Source organism: Mobula hypostoma, chromosome 5, assembly GCF_963921235.1.
Source record: "Mobula hypostoma chromosome 5, sMobHyp1.1, whole genome shotgun sequence".
Lineage (NCBI taxonomy): Eukaryota > Metazoa > Chordata > Chondrichthyes > Myliobatiformes > Myliobatidae > Mobula > Mobula hypostoma.
Genome location: NC_086101.1, coordinates 136,650,286 through 136,677,363, shown reverse-complemented (window position 1 = coordinate 136,677,363; position 27,078 = coordinate 136,650,286). Strand labels below are relative to the sequence as shown.

At 43.0% G+C, this 27,078-nt stretch overlaps 1 protein-coding gene across 2 annotated transcripts in view; it reads right to left on the bottom strand.

The window, feature by feature from the left end:
* lpar1 (lysophosphatidic acid receptor 1) overlaps positions 1–27,078 on the bottom strand; it is a 106,771-nt gene that overhangs the window by 45,091 nt on the left and 34,602 nt on the right. Inside the window, exons 2-3 of one of the 2 annotated variants that reach the window (XM_063048987.1) lie at positions 19,894–20,015; positions 7,245–7,989 (exon numbers count right to left, since the gene is read on the bottom strand). In XM_063048987.1, the coding sequence (XP_062905057.1) occupies positions 7,245–7,980 (736 nt within the window). In that variant the 5' untranslated portion in view covers positions 7,981–7,989; positions 19,894–20,015. The remainder of the gene's footprint in view (positions 1–7,244; positions 7,990–19,893; positions 20,016–27,078) is intronic. The other variant, XM_063048988.1, reaches the window with a different exon arrangement.

The following is a 27,078-nucleotide window of genomic DNA, read 5'->3' as shown; positions in this document are numbered from 1 at the left end:
AGAACCCAAATTTGCACTCCGGCACAGCATGGTGGAAGCACTACACTGATGGTGGCGGTGTCTTTAAGATAAGATATCAAGTCAAGACTCCTACTATTGCTGTAAAATATCCCATTGGTAATACCTTGAAGGAGAGCAAGAGAATTTGCCCCAGCAAGCTAGTTTATATCTATCCCTCAATCAACTTCACTAAAACAGGTAATCTGATTATTAACACATTGCTGATGCAGTTTTGACCCAAAATGTTAACCACCTCTTCATCTCCACTGTTCTTCCATCAGTTTATTTTGTGCTAAGTTAACCCTGAACCATCCCCAATGACAACAGCCCAAATCTGGCGCTTCCACCTATGCCAACTAAGTGATCTAAGGCAGCACTACAAGTACAAACAGATAGCACAGTATGTCACTGCCCCACACCAAAACAACAGTTCTTCTAAATGAAGGCATTTGTTTTATCGCAATGTCAAACAAGGAGTTGCTTCCAAAGCTTCTGACAGGATCTGTTGTTAAACAAACTCAAACTATGATGCATGACACAGTACTTACAGTACCAGGCGCTTGCCAGGCTGATAACAAATGGCAGAGGAAACAGCAATTCCTTTAATCACTTTTGGACCAACACCAGGGGATGGTGTAACTAACATCTCAATGCTCAGCTTGTTCTATGTTTAGCCTCAAACTCCACATTGAAAATCCACCATGAAGCTAGCTTCTGTCATCCTGGAATGACAAAGCATTCCTGACATCTCTCAATTACGCCCCACCTTCAGGTAGCTATAATCATTAAACGCAGTTTTGGTCTCCAAATTTGAGGAAGGACATTCTTGCTATTGAGGGAGTGCAGCGTAGGTTCACAAAGTTAATTCCCGGGATGGCAGGACTGTCACATGTTGAAAGATTGGAGCGACTGGGCTTGTATACTCTGGAATTTAGAAGGCTGAGAGGGGATCTTATTGAAACATACAAGATTATTAAGGGACTGGACACGCTGGAGGCAGGAAGCATGTTCCCGCTCATGGGTGAGTCCAGAACCAGAGGCCACAGTTAAAGAATAAGGGGTAGGCCATTTAGAACGGAGTTGAGGAAAAACTTTTTCACCCAGAGAGTTTAAACGCAAACAACAGGAATTCTGCAGATGCTGGAAATTCAAGCAACACACATCAAAGTTGCTGGTGAACGCAGCAGGCCAAGCAGCATCAGTAGGAAGAGGTGCAGTCGACGTTTCAGGCCGAGACCCTTCGTCAGGACTAACTGAAGGAAGAGTGAGTAAGGGATTTGAAAGTTGGAGGGGAAGGGGGAGATCCAAAATGATAGGAGAAGACAGGAGGGGGAGGGATAAAGCCAAGAGCTGGACAGGTGATAGGCAAAAGGGGATACGAGAGGATCATGGGACGGGAGGTCCAGGAAGAAAGACAAGGGGGGGAAACCCAGAGGATGGGCAAGAGGTATATTCAGAGGGACAGAGGGAGAAAAAGGAGAGTGAGAGAAAGAATGTGTGTATAAAAATAAGTAACAGATGGGGTACGAGGGGGAGGTGGGGCCTTAGCGGAAGTTAGAGAAGTCGATGTTCATGCCATCAGGTTGGAGGATACCCAGACGGAATATAAGGTGTTGTTCCTCCAACCTGAGTGTGGCTTCATCTTTACAGTAGAGGAGGCCGTGGATAGACATGTCAGAATGGGAATGGGATGTGGAATTAAAATGTGTGGCCACTGGGAGATCCTGCTTTCTCTGGCGGACAGAGCGTAGATGTTCAGCAAAGCGGTCTCTCAGTCTGCGTCGGGTCTCGCCAATATATAAAAGGCCACATCGGGAGCACCGGATGCAGTATATCACCCCAGTCGACTCACAGGTGAAGTGTTGCCTCACCTGGAAGGACTGTTTGGGGCCCTGAATGGTGGTAAGGGAGGAAGTGTAAGGGCACATGTAGCACTTGTTCCGCTTACACGGATAAGTGCCAGGAGGGAGATCAGTGGGGAGGAATGGGGGGGACGAATGGACAAGGGAGTTGTGTAGGGAGTGATCCCTGCGGAATGCAGAGAGAGGGGGGGAGGGAAAGATGTGCCTAGTGGTGGGATCCCGTTGGAGGTGGCGGAAGTTACGGAGAATAATATGTTGGACCCGGAGGCTGGTGGGGTGGTAGGTGAGGACCAGGGGAACCCTATTCCTAGTGGGGTGGTGGGAGGATGGAGTGAGAGCAGATGTACGTGAAATGGGGGAGATGCGTTTAAGAGCAGAGTTGATAGTGGAGGAAGGGAAGCCTCTTTCTTTAAAAAAGGAAGACATCTCCCTCGTCCTAGAATGAAAAGCCTCATCCTGAGAGCAGATGCGGCAGAGACGGAGGAATTGCGAGAAGGGGATGGCGTTTTTGCAAGAGACAGGGTGAGAAGAGGAATAGTCCAGATAGCTGTGAGAGTCAGTAGGCTTATAGTAGACATCAGTGGATAAGCTGTCTCCAGAGACAGAGACAGAAAGATCTAGAAAGGGGAGGGAGGTGTTGGAAATGGACCAGGTAAACTTGAGGGCAGGGTGAAAGTTGGAGGTAAAGTTAATAAAGTCAACGAGTTCTGCATGCGTGCAGGAAGCAGCGCCAATGCAGTCGTCGATGTAGCAAAGGAAAAGTGGGGGACAGATACCAGAATAGGCACGGAACATAGATTGTTCCACAAACCCAAAAGGCAGGCATAGCTAGGACCCATACGGGTGCCCATAGCTACACCTTTAGTTTGGAGGAAGTGGGAGGAGCCAAAGGAGAAATTATTAAGAGTAAGGACTAATTCCGCTAGACGGAGCAGAGTGGTGGTAGAGAGGAACTGATTAGGTCTGGAATCCAAAAAGAAGCGTAGAGCTTTGAGACCTTCACCCAGAGAGTGGTGGATATGTGCAATGCTCTGCCCCAGAAGGCAGTGGAGGCCAAGTCTCTGGATGCTTTCAAGAAAGAGATGGATAGAGCTCTTAAAGATAGTGGAATCAAAGGTTATGGGGATAAGACAGGAACTGGATACTGATTGTGGATAATCAGCCATGATCACAGTGAATGGCAGTGCTGGCTCGAAGGGCCGAATGACCTACTCCTGCACCTATTGTCTATTAACACCAAGCACAAAGCAGAAGCTCAACCGGAAGGCCTAAAGTATGGCCAGGGTGGAAGATTTTAGAAAGTATTATAAAGGCACAAAGACAGGCAAGATCATCAGAGAAGGAGTTCCAGAGTGGAGGACATTTTCAGCTGAAGGTGCAGCCACCAATGGTGGAACAATGAGGTTCATGGGATGGTTAAGAGGCCAGAATTATGGTAACCTTAACATAATGAAGGTAGGAATTTAAAAGATAGGAGTGAAGTCAGTAAAACAAATCCTTCAGCCCATCTCATCCATAGTAACCAGGATGCTCATCTAATTTGTGTACATTTAGTCTATTTTCCTCTAAAACTTCCCTATCTGTGTGTCTTTTGAATGTTATTGTAAATTATGAAGGAATTAGAAAATAAGTGTTTGCAATACAACAGTCATATTGGCTGATGACAGCATTAATATCAGTTATGTCCACTAATTCACTCCACGATCTCTACCACATTAGCAATTTCATCTCTCCTCCATCCCCCCACCAACCCCACTTCCCCTCACCTGGTCTCCCCTCTCACCTGTCAATTTGTACTCCTTCCTTTCCCTGCACCTTCTAATCTAGAGTCTGCCCCCTTACTTTCCAGACCTCATGAAGGGTCTTGGGCCCATAACGTCAATTATCTGACAGCTGCCAGAGGTGAACCAATTAAATTCAGAGCACGGACATTGTGCAAGGTTTGTAAAGATTATACAGTAGGAGGTAGGCCAAGAGGGGATTTTAACATCAAAATCACAAATAGAGCAATGAGGAAATGTGATGGTGCAAGGAGGAGCATCAGATGCAAGGTAACCACATGGGTGAAAGGTGCTGGTTTAGTAAACATCAGTGCAATGAAGCAGAGGGATGCCTAGCTGCAAAATATAAAGTAAAACAACATTTTAGCTTTCAATTCTGCACGTCCTTCAAGATTGCACAGAATTGTTTATGCTGAGCAAGCTAAACAATAGCAGATAAGTTATGGACAACTTGATAAATAGCACTGAGAAATGTTTTAATGATGAAATTTTAAAGGATACTGTACATCCCTGACCTATGTACAGTATTTCCTGTGCCAAGAACCTTGCCTGATGGAAAAGACAGGACTGCATCCCTGAAGCACCTTTCACAATCTCTCAGGATGTTTCAAGGCACAGGGACACAGGAAAGCTGCAGAGGGTGATGAACTCAGCCCAATTCATCACGGCACATCCTTCCACACCTTTAGCAGTACCTACATGAGCTGCCCCATGACAGCCGCATACATAAATGATCCCCACCACCCAAGCCATCTTCTCACAGCTATCACCGAAGGAGTGCAAAGCAATATGCTAAGGTTACAACAACAAAATACCAGAGAGCAGTAGAATTAAGAAACAGAGTGTGGCAGCACCACTGGGAAGGGGATGTGAAAGAGGTGATTGGTTCAAAAGTCTGTTAGCAGTGGGGAAGCAGCTGTATTTGAGTCTGGTTGCCTGGACCTGTAACTGACAGAATCCAGCCCCTCAAATCTGTTCCATCATTTAATTAGACCCTGATTAAGTGGCCCTCAGCTCCTTAATGAAACATTAGCTCTGTTTCTCTTTCCACAGATGTTGCCTGACCTGCCGAGCTTTTCCAGTATTTTCTAGGTGATGCCATCCTTTTGCAGTTGCCATCGGGCAGAAGGCACCGAAGCCTGAACTCCCACACCGGGTCAAAGAAGAGCTACTTCATTTCAACCATTTGATTTCTGAACTGACTCTCAAAATCCTAATTACAGTTCAGCAATACTGTGCACAGTTCAGCAATCACATTGCACTGAAAAATATCCTCCAAGAGAAGCACAACCTTGTTGTGGTTTGGAGGCTTGTGTGCCTCAGTGACCCAGAGAGCTATGTTGGCTCGAGTCCGGGCTTTACGCTTAGGGTCACCTATGTTAAACAGATCAAAGGGTGGAGAATGGTCCAACCTTTGACTAAGAGTGGTCCACTGGTCCTCTAGGAGACTAAGGGGAATTTAGCATAGGACTAAAATTCCTGACAGGTCAAACAAAGCTGTGACAGAAACAGCAGTAAATAATCCCTCTACATCTGGGTGCAACAGTATTCCTGAGTCTCCACCCAGGACTTGCCTGGCTGACAGCAGTGAAAACTGAGAATGACAGCAATACAGAATGGGAAGCAAGCAAGCTTGCACTAACATGGGCCTTCCTTATTCCAATTCTGTTCTTTCTATAAAAATTGAGCGTAATTTATTCTTAGCGTGTTTTTTTGTGTGAAAGCTGCTTCTATAATGCTATATGCCTGTGATGAAGCTGAAAGTAAGTTTTTCATTGCATCTGTTTACACATGTATTTGTGTATAGGACAATAAACTTGACCTTGACTGCTTCCTAAAGCACTTCCTTAAATTCATTCTTCTGACATTCATTACCCATTCTCAATTGTCGTCAAGTAGTTGGAGGAGTAGACATTTCCTAATGAAATTACTTGGTAGCCTGTGGGGCACTTCCCAAAGAATGCTGTTCTTTCAAGGTGCAAAACCATTGAAAAGCCCTAAATTGGATCGTGAACAGCAAATTTTCACAAACAGTAATGTGTGATAATGACAAGATAACATGCTAGAAATTTGTTCACACGTCTCCAATACAACAATGGTTTGGTGCTGTTGAAAAATTGGTTTAGCTCAGAGATATTCTGAGTATTTTTGTGTCAACGCCATGAGGGATTTCATTTCCTCATTCTTCAAAGGGATTTTCATTCTCCCCAGCTACTTATTCAAGTATAAACCTCCCTTCAGTAACAGCTATTTCTAAAGTCGAAAGTGTCTGCAGAATTTTTTCCAACTTTGTTGACCTGAAAACTGACCTTTTATTCCCCAGAACCTTTGTGTGTAAAAGGACCAACTTTCAAATTGGATTCTTAGCCCTTCCCTAAGATGATCACAACTCAAGTATACACTCGCGTCAGCCTGAATCACTTTGCCTGTGGAACCAGGGTCATGATCACTCCCAACCTCAAGGATCTCTGCCACCTCTCACAGCTTGTTTCTTGCTAACACTAAGCTCCCTCCATACACAAAAATCATCCGCTCAACCTTTAGCACACAAGCAGGCAAAGTGGACCAGGCTTTTCACTGTACTGCTATGCCTACCCCAAAGTGGAAGGGTTCAGAAACAGTCCTGTTATTACAGACATGCCTATGGAAAACCCTAACCCAGGGCATGTGGCCATAACCCCCTGAAGGTCCCCGTGGTAGCTAGAACAGTAAACATTTTCTTTTATGAGGCTGTCGAGCTTCCTCTGACCCCTCATATCACTTTTCCAAACCCATCTCATCTGTGGCTGGATGGGTGTTTCTTACATTGCAACTTTACGAATTGCCTCCAAAATTTGCACACCTTGAGCAAATGCAAGAAATTTCAAGGCAGACAGGAAATGCTGATAGTGTCAGCTTCAGCATGGCAAGAGACAGGGAACAAGACAACAGTCCATGTACCTGGTAGAGGAATTTCTCGCCTTTAACAGTGCTTGGTGACTCATCCGTTCACTAATAAAAAAATAACGTGGACAATTTATTTTAGTGGTGTGAATAAATTCTGACCGGTGGACTGAGCATAATACTCCCAAGGAGACACAAGAGGCTACACGTGCTGGAACCTGGAGTAAAGCAGAGAGTTGGATGAACTCGGTCAGGCAGCATCTGTGGAGGGAAGGGGACAGTCAGTGCTTCTGGTCGAGAATTTTCACAGGGACTAAAAGAAAGAGGTGAGCTAGGCAGTAGAGACAGGGGGTGTAGCAGGATCTATGTGAGTGGGTAATGGGAGAAGGGGCAATTCTCTCATTCATTGTTGAGATAATTCTACCTGGTTTTAAGCCTCTTCCAAAAGCTACTACCTCTGTACCAGACTGGAGCATCAGCTATTAATGCACTCCATTCTCTGCACTGCAACAAAAATTTAAAAAGAAATTAAACACCTCCCAACATTTGAATAGCTGCAAATTTGCTGCTTACTGCCAGCTATAATTTTGGCATTTTAAATAATTTGTTGAGGTGGAACTTTAACCTAAAGGACAGACAGGAAAAGGCAACAAGCCAAAGGAAATAATAAACATCAATGAACCCTGGCAAGCCTTCAGTCGGATAAGGAAACACTTACCAAGCACTATAGCAACAGTCTTCAACAGGCTCATCATAGTGTCACGGTTTCTGCGGGGTCCTGAACTGTGACGTGACATCCTCATAGTCCTCTGACGCACATAGACAAAGATGTGGGCGTAGAGGATCACCATGACGACAAAAGTGACCAGGTTGAAAATGGCCCAGAAGACCAAGTAGGAGCTGCTGTAGAGAGGGGCCATGGTGGAGCAGATCCTGATGTCGCAGAGGCAATTCCAGCCCACACTGGGGATTGCGCCCATGACGATCGCCATGGTCCAGATCACAACAATCACCACCACCACCCGGCGGTTGCTCATCCTGGTGTGGAGCTGCATCCGAAAGACTGTGATGTGCCTCTCAATGGCAATCGCCAGCAGGTTGGCCACAGAGGCAGTGAGGCTGGTGTCAATGAGGCCCTGACGGAGCAGCCACGTGCTGACAGTCAGCCTGCGGGTGTTGGGTCCTGTGTTGAACATGAGGTAAAAGTACGCCAGGCCGGCAAAGAAGTCCGCGGCCGCCAAGTTGGCCATTAGGTAATAAATAGGGAAGTGGAAGCGACGATTCACATAGATGGCAATCATTACAAGTAGGTTGGCAAGCATGATGAAGATACAGACTGTGATGCCCAGGCCCATGACCAGCTTGCTGACTGCATTCCATTCTGTCGCTAGGTGCTTTTTACTGTTGTTGTAAAAAAATGCAATGCTTTCATTGTAGTAACATTGTTCTTCCATCTTGGCAGCCTAGAAGAAAAATGACAAGAATTTACTGCCAATCGTAAGAATTATTTGAATCATTACAGCAATTGCAACATTTGACCTTTGCTTTACAAGTTTAAAAACTTGCAATATTTTCTTTCCGATCTCCTTCAGATTCTTGTTGGAGCATTATGGTACCATGTCTATATTTTGGACACCAGACAGACTCAACACTAGTACTTTCCAGCCAAGCCACATACTTCGCAATTCTCCTGGATATCCAATAACAAGTTGTCCATATCTTGTTGGAATCAGACAACTCCCTATGTACATCATAAGAAACTGGAATTTGTCTGGGTCACATGTCCCTCCAGCGTGTGGCTTCATTCATTAAAATAACAGCTAATTATCTACCAACAGCACTACATTCCTTCCCAATTCCCAAAGCCCTCCAGCAATTTAAAGCATCAACCTTGGCCTTTAATGCAACTCACATCAGCATTTACAAGAAGTTTGAAAGCTTTCGGCAGGTCAGGCAGCATCTGTAGAAACTTAGAGGGCCAACATTGCTCGTCAAATATGCTTGGTGAAAAATGTTAACTTGCTTTGCTTTCCACAGATGCTGCCTTCCAGCATTTCTGGTTTTTGTTTCAGATTCAAGTATTTTCAATGGCTGGGCGACAAGTCTGTGTGGATGAAGAATCCCAATGATTCACGGCCAAGGAGTAGAGATATTTTTCTCATTCGTAAATGATTGGCTTTGCGGCCTTGCTCTGACATCACTAAATGAAATTGCATCTTGCGATTGAAAGTTGATGCCGTCTGTCTCAACAAGGCTACCTCTCATCCTTCTGAACAAGTGCGAGTACTAACCAACCTTCATTTCTCCTCAAGCTGGCTGAGAGATGATCTCCTTTAGTATGAAACATTTTATTTCAAAAATTGATAAGCAGATAAAAATACAAAAATGTTATAGCAAGATAAAGAGGTAGTATCATAAGGTAAATGAACAAGACCAAACCACTCTCTAACTGGCCTTAATCATGACCAGGAAAAAAAAATGACAAATTGCTGGAAGAATTCAGCAGGTCAGGCAGCATCTGAAGAGAGAAATGGATAGCTGACATTTTGGGTTGAGACACTTCATCTGGTTTAGATGAAAGGCCTCTACTCGAAACACGGCTGGTTCATTTCCCTCCACAGATGCTGCCTAATCCGTTGATTACCTCAGCATTTTGTTTGTTGTTTCAGATTCCAGCATCTGCAGTCTCGTGTCTCTGCTGAAAAGGAAATCAATCAACAGTGCGGAGGTCAAATTACAGGAAGGTCAGTTAAAGTGAGAGAGAAAAAAAAGTGAGAATTCACAGGCAATAAAATAATTTGACATTATAAAAACCTTCAACATACGCAAAATACTGACATGTGATTGAACAATTAAAAAAGGATCCTTTTCTTGGTTGAAGGGATTGTTTTGCTTTCCAATAAAAAAAATTGATCTCATTGTTCAACGGCCACTGACAGTGATTTTCTACTCTTAACTTGGGCTGGCAAGGTTAAAAGAGCATTTAATGTGTAAACTAATAAAGTCTTAAAAATAACAGTAATGCCAAGGATAATACATTATTTGCACGCAACTGTCAGTTGAGTAACTCAACTTGCCTGTTCAAGTCCCAAAAGGACTTTACAGTCATGACAGGGAAAACATTACTTCCCCTAGAAAGAGTTTAGCCCTTTGCGATCCCTGAAATTCAAGTGGAGAATAAAAATGTCCCTCACTCAGATTCTCCCACAAGTGGCACAAGCACATAATTCCTACAGGATGCAAATGTAACCCTCTCACTGTGGCTTGTATACAAACTTGGCTTGTTAGCTGGTGCTGCTAACAGCCACAGGATTCAGCAGTAAGAAGGCTACCACACATCTAGTGTTGGTATGGCTTGGGGTCAAACAAACAGGAAAGTTGTGAGGTTCCAATTGATTGTAGTGAATGCTGTGTAAATACTGCCCCATACACAGTTACTGTTAGTCAGGAAATGACAGATCATACAGCGGCATAAAATTACAAAAGTATATTTACTAATTTTCAACTTAGACAGTTAACAGAAAAAGAAAATTAAAAAATACAGTGATACCACTCCAAATGTTCACACAAGCATTGGAGCTCCTTTCTATAGTCGGGATACTTCACTTTATTCATGGCGCTGAATTCCCATCACCAGCCAACCGCAGGTAGAACTTCCCTTCTTAAAACCATTTATCTGCACAAAGCACTCCTTGCATAGGGGCTCCTCTTCAGCTGGGATCCTCCAAGCATCTTCCCTTGTTACCTTCCACTCACCTCTCGACCCAAGGACCCGCACCCCACCACCCCCCCAAACCCAGACTACTGTCCTTCAGACACCTGATCCTGCATGCTCTCTAGAATCTTCCATAACATCTCACTGGGCAGAATGTCACGACATGATACCAAAACAAACCCAACTGGCTGACATAACATTCCTGAATTGGACAAAAAGGTTCCTTATCTTTAGCCAAAGCCAAAACACAAGTTTATGAAGTTTACTTCCAGGACACACTGCGTTTGCAGAAAACTGCTAAAATAAAAATACCTCAGCATAACAGTAGCAATCTTAACCAGGGCATGACACAAAATAATGGGGTTACCTCCCTCTATTGCTTCATAAATCAAAATCAAACATTCAACTTAAGTGCTGCATTGAATCAGACATCTGGCAAATTAAATCATTATGTGACATGGGTTGAGCCCAGTTCTTCCACTCATTGCAACCCAATTTGATTGATCTTGCTCAATCCAGAGAATTTCTGCATACCTTCTCTGTCAATTTTGTCCCTATTCTTTTCCCTGCAGGAAACTTTGCCATCCTCTCCTCAATGACAAAGTACAAAGCCTTTTTTATTGCTTTCTTGAGGACAAAGAATGACACACACATTACAAACATGGCTAAGTCAAATCACTGCAAGGAAAGAGAGGAGAGAAACTTGTGTCATGAGGCCCAGTCAGACCTTTGCATCCACACCATTTGAAGAGTTAATTCCACCTCCACCGATCAGTTCATCTGTGGATTTAAGGGTGGTCACATGTCTAGAGTTAATCTAGATGTTTTTCTCATGCAACAGTATTTCAATCTCTGCCACTTTTTCAGACACTGACCAACTTGTAGTTGGGAAAAGTTCCCAACTCCCATCTTTTCCTGCTAATAATTACTTTAAACCAATCTCCCCTGGTTACGAACACCACCAAAAGGAAATAATGGTTTCCTGTTCACTGTCTAGGCTTTACACACCTCACTTCAAATTCCTTTCAGTCTCCTCTGTTCCAAAGAGACCTGGTTTATCAGGTCTTTCTTTACAAGTGACATTGTCCAGCTGTGTCAACATCCTTGAAAGTCCCTGGTTTATTCTTCACTCCGCCAGAGAGTCAGAGTAATACAGCACTGAAATAGGCATATCGAGACAACTTGGCAGTGCAGCCCATCTCCATCAACTCCCATTCTACTTATGGCTCATATTCTTGTAACATCAATCGTTTTCCCTCCTCCTTTCACCCTACTCTCCAGATGCCTGAACCCTTTCCTGATGTAGTCACTCATTTATCCTCCTTTCTACCTGGGTTTGTACTCTCTACACAATCTCCTTTACATGAGAGAAATCAAATTGTTTTGTAATTGGATTGCTAAACATTTTTCAGTCCATGGGGAGAACACTGAGCTTCCTGTTGCTTCTTTAATTTTCAATTCCACTCTGACTTCCCTTGGCCTCTTCCACCATTCCTAAGCCCAACCAGGGCAGAAGCAGCATGGAGGTGAAGTGCAAGCCCACGATCAACTCCATTTCTCAGCAATCTCGCCAATTAAAACGTCAAAGAAGATTGAAAATCATCGAGGATGAGAGCAGAAGGTGGGCAAGTGTTCAGCGCTGTCAAGTGTCAAGTCTCTCTCTCTGTCTCACACACACACACACACACGCACACGCTCGCTGATCCCGGAGGAAAGTCCTTGCATTCAAATGGTCTCTCCCTCTCACTTGATGCTGCCGGAGTCCAGGGTCTTGGGCAAGGTTTAATCGACGCAGTTTGTGGATCGGACTCTATAGTTCACAGTATGATGTGTTTCTGATCAGTTTTTTTTGTCGCTATCCTGTGCGATTTCGATTGGGGCAGACTAGCTCCCTGCGGCCTGAAGTTAATGTATGACACAGGGCTAGATTGAACTGAACTGAGCTAAACTGAATATGCCTGGACACTTTCGATGACTTGTGGGTTTGTGTTTTACATTCTGTGTTTATCTCTCTATTTTATTGCCATTTGCACAATTTGTTTTTCTCCTCCCCCGCCCCCCACCCCCGCATTGGGGTTTTGATGTTTTTCTTTGATCAGGTTCCATGGTTTTCTTCGTTTCATGGCTGACTGTAAGGCAACAAATCTGAGGGTTGCATCTTGCATACGTACTTTGATAATAAATGTACTTTGAATCTTTGATAACTAAAATTGTACGCAACTTTTAATCTGTGACACTGCATTTATAAACATTTTTGCGCTACTCTTTTAAAAATATTTCTAGTACTGACTGCCTTATGTCCCAATTAATAAAGACAAGTAATTGAAAGTTTAAAAAACACTGCACAGTTGGGAACTTGAAAAGCAGAAAAATCTGGAAGCATGCATCCTTTCTCAAGCATTTCCGCTTTTATTTCAGATTTTCAGCATCTGCAGTTTATTTATTTTCAGTGTCAGCTCAATAAGGTGCTGAATCAGAGTTCACTTTCACAGCCAAGTGTCTCCAGCTCATCCTACATGGATTCCAACCAAAATTCCACCTGCTACAAATTTGTATCTACCCAAGGTCAGGTGTACAAATTCAAACATTCATGAAGCACCATTCTACATTCAATGCTATTCATCAACATATACTGAGTGGCCATTTTATTAGGTATCCCCGTTCCTAATAAAGAATTAGATACTTGTATTAATGAACAAGTGTATATCTGTATCTAATAAAATGGCCACTGACTACATGTCTGTAATGCACAGATGCTGCCTAACTTGTTGTGCATTTCCAGCACTTTGTTGAGACAAATGCTGGAATGTGGAGCATTACACAATTAAGGCAGGATCTTGGCCCAAAACATCATTTCGCCCACTAATGCAGCTCCACCAGCAGAGATCCTTCATCAGATTGTGTATTGCTCCAGTATTTTCTACTTCTGTATAACACAATACCTCTACGCTTTCTCAACTAACATACCCACCCCAAACCTGCTAATTCTAGACCCAAGTTTCAAATATGACAGCTTTGTTTACAAAATTGTCCACACTGCACAACTTATTCATTTGCCCCAATCGGTTACTCCGTATGTGCCTGGTAAGAATCTTGTGCAAAACTTTCCATGACCTACTGAATAAACAGCAGAGCACACTTTCGAACGGACTCATTCAGCTTTGCTGTCACAAGGATTGTTATAGAAAATCTTTCCTACCAAATGCAACAAGCATATACAACAGTTCATCCCTGTGCGACAGGAGAACACACATCATAGTACAATAGTCTGTTTTATTATTTTCTACATTATTGCACATTGGTACATTATTGTGTATACTATTATTCTGTATTTTCTTATTAGTTAATAAACACACTGCTAAGTGAGTTTTGAAATGTTGCTGCTGCAACAAAATAATTTCCCACTTGGGATCAATAAAGTACTTATTATTATTAAACTCATCTCGTATTTAATGCAATTCATCACATCAGCATTGCATTGTGCTTGATAAATTAGCTAACAACATGAAGGGTCCCCTTACATGCGTTCAAGGACCCAAACAGTCCTTCCAGGTGAGGCAACACTTCACCTGCTAATCTGTCGGGGTCATCTATTGTATCTGGTGCTCCCAATGGGTCTCATCAATCAGAGGCTGCAATGCAAATTGGGAACTGCTTTGTCAAGCATCGCTGCTCCATATACCAAGGGCAGAATTTCCCAGAAGCCAACCACTTTAATTCCAATCCCGAATCCCATATATCAGTGCATGACATCCTCTTTTGCCACAATGTGGCCACTCTCAGGGTAGAAGAACAACATCTTGTCTAGGTAGCCTCCAAACTGATGGCATGAGCATCAATTTTTCCTTCTGGTATTTTCCCCCCTCCCGCTTAACCTCTTCTATTCCCCACTCTGGCTTCTTATCTCTTCTTCCCCCCCCCCCCCGTGCCCACCCCCTTCCCTTTTTCCCATGGTCCACTCTCTTCTCCTTCTCCAGCTCCAGCTCCATCTTTCCCACCTACCAGGTTTCACCTATTCCCTTCCCCTTCCGCCGCATTTTTATTCTGGCTTCTTTCCAGTCATGATGAAGGGTCTCAGTCCAGAGTATTGACTGTTTATTCATCTCCACAAATGCTGCACGAGGACCTAAAGCTGTGTTCTAGTGCAGTACTGCCCTGTGGAGGTGTCCACAATTAGATCACACACCAGGGCCTTGTCTGCTACTCTATGGAATAACTTGAAGAGCAGGGGACTTCTCCCTGGTATATGATGAACAATAATTATCCCTTTAGAATATCAAAATACCAGACCACCAAGGACTCCCTTATCTGTATTTGAGAGAGAGAACTCTGCGCATATTGGCTGCCATATAGCCTATATTCAGAAATGACTGCAATTCAAATATTGTTCATTGGTTGTAAAGTATTTGGAGACTTTCAGAGGATACAGCACAAACTTTGCTAATTCCTTCATTCCCTGATTCTTGCTACTCATCTCTACTAGCTGTGTCTTCAGTGGCTTACATCTTTTACCAAATCCATTCGCCTCCTTTAAACGTTCCACAAAACCTATCCTCCCTGGCTTTGTTCCTCTGCATCTGGGCTAGCGTAAATGGAAACTTTCAAAAGTGAAAAAAATCTGCAAGACCAGGGGAATGATTGGGAGACATAGAAGTAAATGAATGCTCCTTTCAAAGGCAGAACCATGGAGCACTAAATGACCCCTTTCTAGGTTTTACAACTCACGTCAATGGGTGTACAAGTTCTTGCAGAAGCACTCGCCATCTAGCTGGTTATTTCTTTAGTTATTTAGAGACATAGCATGTAATAGGCCCTTCGAGCTGCGTGCCCAGCAACCCCCGATTTAATCCTAGCATAATCATGGGACAATTTACAGCGACCAATTACCTACTAACCGACACATCTTTGTACAGAGAAAGGAAACAGGAGTACCCAGACAAAACCTACACATTCCATAGGGAGGATGGACAAACTTTTTTAAGAGGATGTTGGGATTGAACTTCGATGCCCTGAGCTGTATAGCTTTTCACTAACTGCTATGCTACTATGGAACCCCATTTCTAATCTTCAGCTGCTGCTTTACACTGCATGTATTCTTAATGACTTATAAGTCCCAATCAGATTACAAGCAAAAGTAAGCAACTTAGAACACCCCAAGTTCCATTGTACAAAAGGTTTAAAACTGAATGCAATTTGAAAAGTTTTCTGTCCACTTCCATCAATTGCTTCAGCCATCAAGGTGGCTAATCTCACCTTCCAACTTTTGATCAGTAGCCTTGTGATATGCAGCACATTACCACAAGGGGAGGGGAGGAGAGGAAGGCAGCGTGACGCAGTGCGCGCGGCCGCTCTGAAATTATATCATTTTTGTTAAATAGGTACCATGCACAATCCTGATTTGATGGAGACAGACGTGAGAAGCACGGAGGAACATCTGGAGAAACTTCTGAAATGCCTGCTTCGCTGCCGCTGTTACTGTGAGGGGAAGGCCCCAAATCCTCAGCTTTGCCTATTGCCTGTTGCCGGGGCCGGGGTCCAAGTGCTTGGCAGAGATGGTGCTCAGTGTCGGAGAGCTGGTCAGAGGCTTGAAGTTTTCGGACGGACTCAAGAGTCGGCTGTGGTCGGGTGCTTCCAGGGTGCTGCATCGGCAAGTTTGCAGCGCTGGAAGCTCATGGCAGGAAGAGAGGTTCTCTTCCTTCTACCGTCTGCGTGAGATGATAGGACTTTTGAGAGACTTTTGAGACTTTTTGTTTTTAAACGGTGCCCATGGCCTGTTCTTTATCAAATTATGGTATTGCTTTGCACTGTTGTAACTATACGTTATAATTATGTGGTTTTTGTCAGTTTTTTGTGTCTTGGTTTGTCTTGTGTTTCTGCAATATCATTCTGGAGGAACATTGTATAATTTCTTAATGCATGCATTACTAAATGACAATAAAAGAGGACTGCCTGTCCTCATAATCTAATCTAATTTAATTTTACTTTGTCGATGCGACAACTATTTTGTGTATACTATCCTTTCATGTAAAAGCTCCACTACCATTCACCAGATGCAAGAAAAATAGTTCTGAGCTCCCTCTCGCTCTGCTGCCTATTACCTTAAAATCATTGATTAGGCTCATTAAATGTTTTATACATACCCAGTAACGTTTCAACACTATCAATTTAATTACTGGACACTTTCCCCATATAGACAAGAGTTGTAAATAAGTGTTGCTTCAACATGAAGCATTTAATTGAACATGCTTATACAAACTAACATAGAAACAGAGATAATTGTCAAAATGCTGTGTGTGTTCTTGCCTTGTCATTCTGCACTCTACGTATTAATTCATTAGCTTCTCGCAGTAATAAACACCACCACTGTTGTAGGAATTCTCACCAGCCTGTTCAACGAAATTGACTTACAGCAGTGTGATAAGGTAGTCTGAACAAAATTCCACAAAAGAAACAGGCCCAGAAAAGATTACTAAGGCTAGAAGGAAAAGTTATGATGCTTCAAGTCAGAAAAGCTGAACAACCAATGTGGGGGAAGTGAAGAAGAAGAAAGCCCTTAACTCCGAGTGGAGTCATCAGGATGCCATCGTGACAGCATTTTTTAAGCAGGCATTTTTATTTTTACGAGGCCAAGTTGCTAGCTTGATGCTCAACCCAGCACGGATGGAAAGCATGCAAGGAAGCCGGCTGGACTCGAACTCAGGAGCCTTTGCTCTGAAGTCCAGCGCTGTTGCCGCTATGCTACCAGCCGGCTAATGTGGGGAAGTGTGGAATGTTTAATTCTATCCACTGCTTATCAACAGAAGCAGTCTCCTTGCTGACATGCAACAGGATCCAGACAACATTCAGGCATAGGCTGATAAGTGGTAAGTATAGGCTGATAAGTGGTAAGTAAGACTAAGCCACAGAAGTTCGGAATATGACAATCTCCAACAGGGAAGATCTGAGCCCAACCCTCGACGTCACCACTGACTGTATCCCCACTATCAACATCCTAGGATCACCACTGATCAAACCTTCTGAATCAGCCAGTGCACATTCATACAGTTGTTTTTGTATATTTTAGGGAGCTGGGCACCATTGCTAGGGCCAGTGTTTATTACCCAACCCAATCTCCTCGAAAATACTGATGAGCTACATGAAATGATGGGGAAAGTGCTCCCACAATGCTTCCGGGGACCGTTCCTGGTTTAGACTCAACAATGCTGAAGGACTAATATGCATGAAGTCAGGCTAGTGTGTAACTTGGAAGGGGAACCTGCAAGTGGTGACACACCCATGCATCTTTAGCCCATGTTGTTTGTGGTAAATATTGAGGGCTTGGGTGGTGTCAGAATAACCTGGGCAAGTAACTATAGTGTACAGGATCCCCCCGCCATCCGAAGGTAGAGCGTTCCTATGAAACGGTTCGTAAGCCGGAATGTCGTAAAGCGAAGAAGTAATTACCATTAATTTATATGGGAAAATTTGTGAGCGTTCGCAGACCCAAAAATAACCTACCAAATCATGCCAAATAACACATAAAACCTAAAATAACAGTAACATATAGTAAAAGCAGGAATGATATGATGAATACACAGCCTATATAAAGTAGAAATACTTTTTCACAATCATTGCCGCACTGTTTTCTGTAGCGAAAATCTCATGCAAGCGTCTCAGCAGAAACATTCTCTCCAGTAACCTTTAAGCTATGAAGCTGCCAAATCATACCAAATAACACGTAAAAATACACAGCCGATATAAAGTAGAAATAACGTATGTACAGTGTAGTATCACTTACGGGAATCGGGAAGACATCGAGCACACTGATGATGGTGTGTTAGGCTGAGTTGTCGGAAGTTGGGGTGGTGCAGTGGCCCCCTCCCTCCAGGCAGCGGATCGGTATCTGTCAGCGGCCCGGGGGTTGGGGTGGTGGGACACTGAGGTGTCGTCTGTTTCCATCAGGGCAGGCAGGTCATCTTCTCCAGTGACTGCCTGCCTCGATGTCGAAGGTCAAGGTTCGTCGTCTGATGTGGAAGGTTTGCTTGACTGCTTAGCCTCACGCATTTTTCTATTATACAGTTCTTTGTAAGCACTCAAACCAGCCTGCAAATATGCCCTAAACTGACATACCCTTTCAAAATTAAAGTCGTACTTTATTATTGCAGCGAAAATCTCATGCAGTTGCTTCACGTTCAGTTCCTGGACGACTTCACTTTCGGTCCGTTCGCTACTGCATTCGGTTTCGATTGTTATCTTTTCCTCTTCCAATTGCATCAGCTCTTCATCTATCAGCTCTTGGTCATGGGATGCCAAAACCTCTTCAACATCATCTTTGTCAACTTCCACAAGCCAAACTCACTTTGTTCTTACTTCGTTCACCATGATCGAAACGCTTCATTATGTCTAGTTTTACGCTAAATGTAACACCCTTACGAGCTCTTTCAGGCTTTTCCATACCTTAGAACTCATCTTGCTAACGGCTGCTCACAAGCTCGTGTTTAAGCAATGCCAGCTAGAATGCAGTTCCCAATCCAGGGGAGAGCAGCTGTTCGGGGCACGCGCTGCCTTTTTTCGTAACAGTGAAAGCACCTTCTGTTAGCGAAAACAGGTAACTAATGTAGGTCTTTCGTAACAGTGAGGTTTCGTAAAGCAAACGTTCGAAAAGCAGGGGACACCTGTACTTTGTAAATGGTGTACATTGATTCCACTGTAGACCAGTAGGAGAGGATGAATGTTCAGATTAAGGGGGCGCCAATCAAACAGGTTGTTTTGCTTTGGATGGTCTTGAGTTTCTCAACAACTTTTGGCGCTGTTCACACTAAAACAAGTGGAGTGTTCCATTATGTGTCCATCTTGTGCTTTGTAGATGGTGGAAAGACATGGGGGTTTCAGGAGATGAGTTGCTTGCTGCACATATCTAATGACTAACTTGTTCTTGTAGCCATGGTATTTAATGCTGGTCCAGCTGAACTTCTGATCAATGGAGATCCTAGGATTTTGATAGTGGGGATCCGGTCGGTGGCGATCCTAGGGAATCTGTCAGTGGCGATCCTAGTGAATCAGTCAGTGGCGATCCTAGGGAATCAGTCAGTGGCGATCCTAGGGAATCAGTCAGTGGCGATCCTAGGGAATCTGTCAGTGGCGATCTTAGGATGTTGAAACTCCACTCCAGAAAGTAAAGCACAATATCCATCTTAAATCAGGCCTTAATTCATGTAATTAGTGGAACTTCAGAAAGAGATTGAAGAGGCTCATAGACGAAAAATGCAACTAGATACAAGCATGGATAACTGGAGTAGTCACAGATACCAATATACAAGTAGCATGCCTCAGCTGTCATAGACATGTATTATAATATGCTTCCCCATACTGGTCGTTTATTATTATTTTGCCTACCACCCTTCTACAATATTCTCCAGTTGCTATTTAAGCCACGATTTAATGCTATTTCCTTTCTGTAGCAGGAAAATACAAAAAAGTATTATTTGCAATGCCATGAATGGCACCAAAGTGTCCAGATGTTAATCTCCAAAATTTCCTTTCTGAAAGCCACCCTCCCCCTTACAGTTATCCTGATACACCTGCTTTAATGCTGTAGTGTTAAATGCTATTTAAAGAGCTTTGGGATGTTGTACTATGTCGAAGTCATGGTTATTTCTTGCTTTGCACTCACCTTATAGACCAAGAGCCAGCGCTCTACACGTTCTTTTCTTTGAAGGTGTGTGGATATTCACTCAGGTGAACAGCATCCAATGGCAACAAACACAACACGGCTGCCTCCCTTTTCACGTGGACCTGTAAGGATCAGATAATTACTTAACTTAAAAGCCCCCTCCCACCCAAACGCACAACCCACCAATTCCGGAAGGTAAATACACAAGTTGAGTAACATCACCTAAACATCCTGTGATTGTGGGATCTTGACAGAAGACATTAGCTGCCGAGTAGAGTCCCTTATCAACTATAAAGTCAATGTGAAATGATATGCACATGAGATAGAGAGCAACTAGAATAACATCCCCAGTTTCTGAAACAAGGCACCTGGCCTTCACCAGAATGTTATCTCTGCGTAGTAGCACCCAGTCAGAAGACTGTGCCCAAGACCCACTTCATTGCTAAATAATCTCACTTTTTAATGCCCTCTCAGGTGAGACTAATTGTTCCTCTTCCACTACTTCTCCCCAGCATCCTGAACAATATTTATCTTCACTCCAGGATGCAAAGGAAAAAATAATCATCTGTTTTCACATTACCATTCAAAGGAGAAGTGGCTACATCCTTTACTGGAACACGTGCACTACAGTTTTAAAGATAATTACATTGCATTTTGCAAAGGATACATGTGACAATTCTTTACTTCCCTTCCAATTCAATACACAGATCTAGCATAGTTACCCCAGATGATGCAAGATGGAAGTCAGGGTTTGGTTGGACAAGTGCCTGAACCCTATGCATCGTGTAACTTCATGCTGCATCAGGATGCTGCCTGACAATGAAGACGTTCAAAAACTTAGGCCATGTGTATGCACCAATGATATTATCCACAAGGTGTTCAGGGTTCCATAAATCTCAACTTGACACATTACTGCTCGCTTCACAGAGTATCATGCAAAAATGCCTCTAAATTTATTGCATTCATGAGATCCCAGGTTCCAGTTTGCAATACAAATGAGAATTAGCATGTAAAAATTCAGTACTTCGTGCTGAAATTTCATACTCTTCACCCACTGCTCCCTGACCACTACTGGTCCACAGCTCAGCCACAACTTAACTTGTCCTCAATCCTCATTTCTAATTTCTTCCAATTCTCCAACACTGTTAAAGCTAATTTGGCAGGGGGTTGGGAACGAGAATGAAGGGACTCAGGATAGGTCGATGGAAAGAAAGCAAAGATAGCATGCAGTTGGGCTGCCAGGATGGACAGGCAGATGATAGGACAAAATTGCAGACAGCAGGGTGAGTATTCTGCATCCCTAATGCACCAATTGAAAAGGGTAGCAAATATAGCACTCAAAGTGTTATATCTCAATTTTAATTTTTTAGATTAAAGTCTGTCACAAGCCTTGTGGCCCATCAGGCCAGTGCTTATGCCGGTTTCCGTGGCATGAAGCGACTGATAGTATGAGACCACCCCCCCACCCCCGCCCCCAGATAGGACACCAGTCTATCGCGAGATTAACTCCGAGCAGTTGCCGGTACCCATTCTCAGCTGGGTAGACTGGAGCATTGTGTGGTTAAGTACCTTGCTCAAGGACACACATGCTGCCTCGGCCGAGCCTCGAACCCACGACCTTCAGATCGCTAGTCCAATGCCCTAACCACTTGGCCACATGCATGAGCATATAAAAAAATAAGGTGATGATCTTGTTGCACTATTACAGATTGTCAGGTATGATGTTGTGGCCATCACTGAATTGTGGCTGAAGGATGGCTGTAGTTGGGAGTTGAATGTCCAAAGTTACACATTGTATCACAGAGATGAGAAGGTAGGCAGAGGGGCTGGCATAGCTCTGCTGGTAAAGAATGGCATCAAATCAGTAGAATGAGCATCTCTTCAGTATGATTCAAGACCCTACATCTCAAGGCACTAGTGGGATTGCAACTACTGGTGTATAGTAGAAAAATCAAAATTGCACACAAGCTTTGACTAACTGCTGTATTTTGACTGTGGATAGATACAAGCCAAGTTCGCCATTACAGAGCCTGCCGTGTAATTATATAGCTTGGATTCATGATCATTTCTAAGGACAGGATTCAAAGGAGCTGATCATTTTCCTGACTGGCCCCCAAATGCTGCTGGGCCATGCAGGTTTATGATATTCTTATGACAAAAGGTGGCTTTATGTACAATGGTAAGCAACACAGAATTGACACCCACAGAATTCATGTGTATATTTAGTCGTATCTCATTGAATGTAACAGAGTACCTCTCCAAACAGTTTTGAAACCATCAGCTCTGGCACTTGGAGCCGTCTACAAGTAGGTCCATAATTACCCCATAGTGTAGCCCTTCTTTGAAGGCCCCACCCATCATAAACCAGTTACCACCCACACCCACATCTCTCTTACAGATCTTCACTCTACCCCTGCCACTCACCATTCAAATGGCAAGACCATAAAGGCACCTTGGCAAAAATTTCAAGACAGATGTATTGAATAATCAGAAGCCAGTGTACTAGTAAACAGAGCGATAGTGCGTAGGCAGGACTTGGTGGTAGTTAAGCTGAAGGTGATGGATGATATCTCAAGGGAGAACAACCAGAAGAGGATTAGAAAAGTCAAAACTGGAGGTAACAAAGACATTGACAAATGCTTCAACTGTGGATGAGCTAGATGGATCTGTAGAGTCAGATGAATTTGTCAATCCTGTCTAAGTTGTCTTTGTTTTCCTCATAGGCTTTTCCCTCACTCAGCATTTCTTCCAGCCTCTGTTCTGCACTGGCCCGACTCTACATTGGCACAGCACATTTCTTATTGCTTCCCTGACTCTGCTGTCCAGCCCTGAACCTGGGGACTGATATTTTCAGGGTACCATGTAAAGCCAAGGTATTGCAGCATGTCGAATTTCAAAACTGAGTCACTAATCTCATTTTGGCATCAGCAGTGCAGGTGATACTGTGAGGGGCAATTTTCATGGGTGAGAAAACCTCAAAAGAGACTTCAGTTTTGGTAAGGCACTTCGGGTTTTTGCAATTGCAACCAGCAAAACATTAATACTGGCCTTTTTTTCTCTTTTGGAGGGGGCTGATACAGAGATACCAATACCCCTATATGTCATATATCTTTGCCCTTCTCTCCTGTACTAAGCTTGCTTGCCATCCCAATGCTACTATTTAGTAGTGCAGCATCATGAATTGAAAGCTATTTCTCTCTTTGGACCTCACCAAAACACATCAGCTGCTCATTGTCACACTGATTTTGGGGAAGACGGCCGTGTTGAGAAGGCTAGTGTCTTCTTCAGGAGCATTTTGCATGCCTTGTGTTATGAAAGTCACTATTATAAATGTTACTGCACAATTTTCTCTCTCCATCAGAAAATATTACTTCCAACTAAAATACTTTGGTTAGACCACAATTAGTTCTATTTTGCTACTTGGGGAAAAATATCAGAGATAAGTTTTGTCAGTAGTCACTTTCAGAACTTGCTGCACTGTGATACTTGTTTGGGTATTGCAGGTTTCCTGCCCTGTTGATTATTATTTGGACTCAGTATTCATGTTTACTCCATAATGCACAGAAATTCATCAAGCAGCTGGCTCTGACAGCTACCAGATCAACGGAAAGGCCAGGCACATGAACATCTTCTCTGTCAATGCACCACTGTGTTCCCTTCCATTCAGAAGTGTGACAGGAAAGGAACAATGGCAGCACAAACTGCCAATGCCCAAAATCTCAAGCCAACCCAGAGTCAGGCAAATTTCCTGTACGCTCTCTACTTCCCCCATTCAGGAATGGGGGTACGCTATAAGCGACAATTGGAAACATCAAAACTAATACCGATCAATTATTTTGCAAATATTAAAGGTTGAGAACTCAGGACCATTAGATGGAGAAAAGCCAATAATAGCCCAGCAGACACAAAGAACTGAATGGCTTTCTATAGAATTCCCATCTGGATGGGCAGTGTACATGTGTAAACCTAGAGCACAAGAATCTGAGCTCATCAACTGGACAGGGCATCACAGACAATCCCAATAACTTTAGTCAATGGCCACCTGAACCGCTTTCCAGCACAAACCACTCAAAAGCCAAACAGATCTGCATAAAATAGAGCACGATTACTCACACAGAAACTTGGGCAAGCTGAAAGGAAATGAGCCGGCCCAGCTGAAATTTATTGAGAATAGTGAAGGCCACTGATGGAGGCTTTGTGAGTCTGCCATCCACTGCTTAATAACATGACAACCATTTCTTTAGCATCTTTCACAATTCTACGATATCCTAAAGTTCTTTACATCTCATGCACTGCTGTTGATAGTCAGTTGCAATTAATGAAAATGGCTAATTAGGTTAATTCTGGATAATGCAGCTGAGATTTAAGTATGGGTCAGAGCAACAGGGAGATGGCTTTTGTTCTTCATTGAAACATTGCTACTCCAACTGCAAAGACATTTAGTTATCCACATTCAGTGCCAGGGAAATCCTTGGTCAGACTCTCCCCCTGTTTAAAAACCCACTGAAAAGTATTACACAGTACAGGAAAAGTAGGCCATACAGTTTACTTCATCTTTCAGTGAAGTAATCCCCTATTTTTTACTCTTGCGCCACACAAGTTCCCCATTATCTACAGTTTATTAGAACATAGAAAACAACAGGCCCCTCAGCCCATGATATAGTGCTGACCTTTTAACCTACTCTTAACCTTCCCTCCTACATAGCCTAGCATTTTTTCTAAATCCATTCCCTTGTTCTTCATTGAAACATTACCAGGGATCCTTTCTGCTCCAAACCCCAAGACCTTCTGCTATTCACATACAGAACTTAATAGAGAAGCAACAGATTATTCAGCCCCAGCAACTATTTTATTTCACTATTTAACACAATAACTCAGTAATATTTCCCCTGTACTAACCCTATTCCCTTAATATTGAAAATTCCATTGATCCCTTGAACATACTCAGTGTCTCGGCCTACACAACTAGAGTGGGGACCCCTGAAGATTCACTATCCTGTAGGTAAACATTTGCCCATCACCCATGTCTTGAATGGCTGACCATAATTTTGACACCAAGTGTCCAGCAGCTTTGAGAAACATCAACTCTGCATCTACAGCAGGAAGTGCTATGAATAACTGCATATAGGACTTCTCATTGCTACAGCAGCTTAAACACTGTAAAATGTCCAAGTGAAGAGCACTACCAGTGAAATCTTTCTCAATACAGATCTACAGAAGGAAATAACAAGCCAGGTTGGTTTTAAAAAGTTTCTTTAAAAAGAAGTTTTGAGGGAGAAACTTTAGTCTCAGGCAAGCTAGCTGAGAGACCAAAGCCAACAATTTGTTTTCCCAATCATCAGCTTTCCCACAGACCGCTAATTACTCTTAAATAATGTAACTGTTCAGATTACTAAAGTGATGCGAGAACAAAATGATTCACTGCTACAAGGATAACATCCAAAGTTAAATTATTTAATTAGCTGACTAATAGTGAAGACTCACAATACATCAGGATTCCCGTCATACACATTGTAAAAGATCAACCACTAAAAACACCAAAATCATACATAGTTCACTAATAATTTATTTTTAAATCATCTCTCTCTACTTGCAGGAAAAACAAAGTAGTGCGACCCTGAATTTAGGAGCAACACATACGAAGTATGGGTGGAACCTAGGTCGGGCAGCACCTATGGAAACAAACGAACAGTCGACATTTCGGGCTGAGACCCTTCTTCAGGACTGGAACTATGAGCTTGCATTGATATAGTATCTTTCACAACATTTCTAAATCTTTTTTAAAAAATGTTGCATTATCCACAGTCTTAAACAAGAAACCAAACTGCACAAATAACATCAAAGTGATCAGATAACCTGTACTTGTGATTTTATTGAGGGACTGGACACTCTAGCTTGATTTTAAAAGGAATGTCGAGGGATGCCATGCATCCATTTGATGGGACATGAATTCAGCATCAGTCCTGCAGTGAGCCTCAATTCTGAGCTCATGGTTCTGGAGTGAAACTTGAGTTCATAACTTTCTTAGTGCAATGCACCAAAACTCAAATGAAGCTGTAATGTTGCAGGACAAGTCTTAGGAAACATTAAATTTCAACCAAAAGGTTACAGTGGAATAGAACAAATGTGGAATCAAAGCCATCGTTGATGACCCAAGGTGTGCAATGTCCTTTGAGAGTCATAGCAAGCAATGCAACCTAAGGATATTCATGTTGCACTCAAAACGAGCTGCTGAATTGGGTACATTTACATGGAGCATAGCCACAAGAATGAGGCATCCAAAGGACCCCACTATCCAGGCCATGCTCTCTTCTCACCACTACGATCGGGCAGGAAGTACAGAAGCCTCAAGTCCCACACCACCAGGTTTCGGAACAGTTACTTGCCATCATGCTCCTGAATTGGCATAAAGAACTTCAATCACCACTACTCCGAACTGATTCTATGACCCATAGACTCCCTTTCAAGGACTCTTTACAACTCATACTCTCAATTATTTGTACGGTTTGTCTTAATATTGGTTCTCAGTCTTTGTCTGTTTATGTAGTTTTTCCACAAGTTTTATTGCATTTCTTTTTCCTTTAAATACTTGCAAGAAAATTAATCCCAATGTAGTTTATGGTAACACACGTATATGCAGTTTGATACTAAATTTAATTTGAACTTTGAATCATAAACCCAAGTATAACATCCCATCAAAAGATGCATTAACTAATTGGTCAGTGTGAGGTGACTGCACCTCCTCTGGTGGCACAGTATCAGCTCTTTGACCTCATCCTTCCCTCTCAACCAATGACCCAGTCCGTAGAACAGATATTTATTTGAACTTCTTCCAGTCTAGTTGGTTACAATGTGTTCATCACATGGTCAACTCTATATTTAAAGCAAATGCAGATTGAGTGACCACTTTGCAAAATGCCTCCATTTAGCTTGCAAGGGGAGCCCAGGTTTAGAGCTGCCTGCCACTTTAATTCACTATTCTACTGTGGCTTCCTGCACTGTTCCAAAGCCCAACCCAAACTTGAGGAAGAGCACCTTGCTCTCTTAGCACTTAGGCTCATTAAAGTCATTGAGGTTTGACATTAAATTGCACCCGATCTGGCAAGAGCTGCTGTAAGACTATCCACCTATAATATCAACTCCAGTTTTCCTCCTCCACCCACACTGCCTGAGATGCTGGGCAAG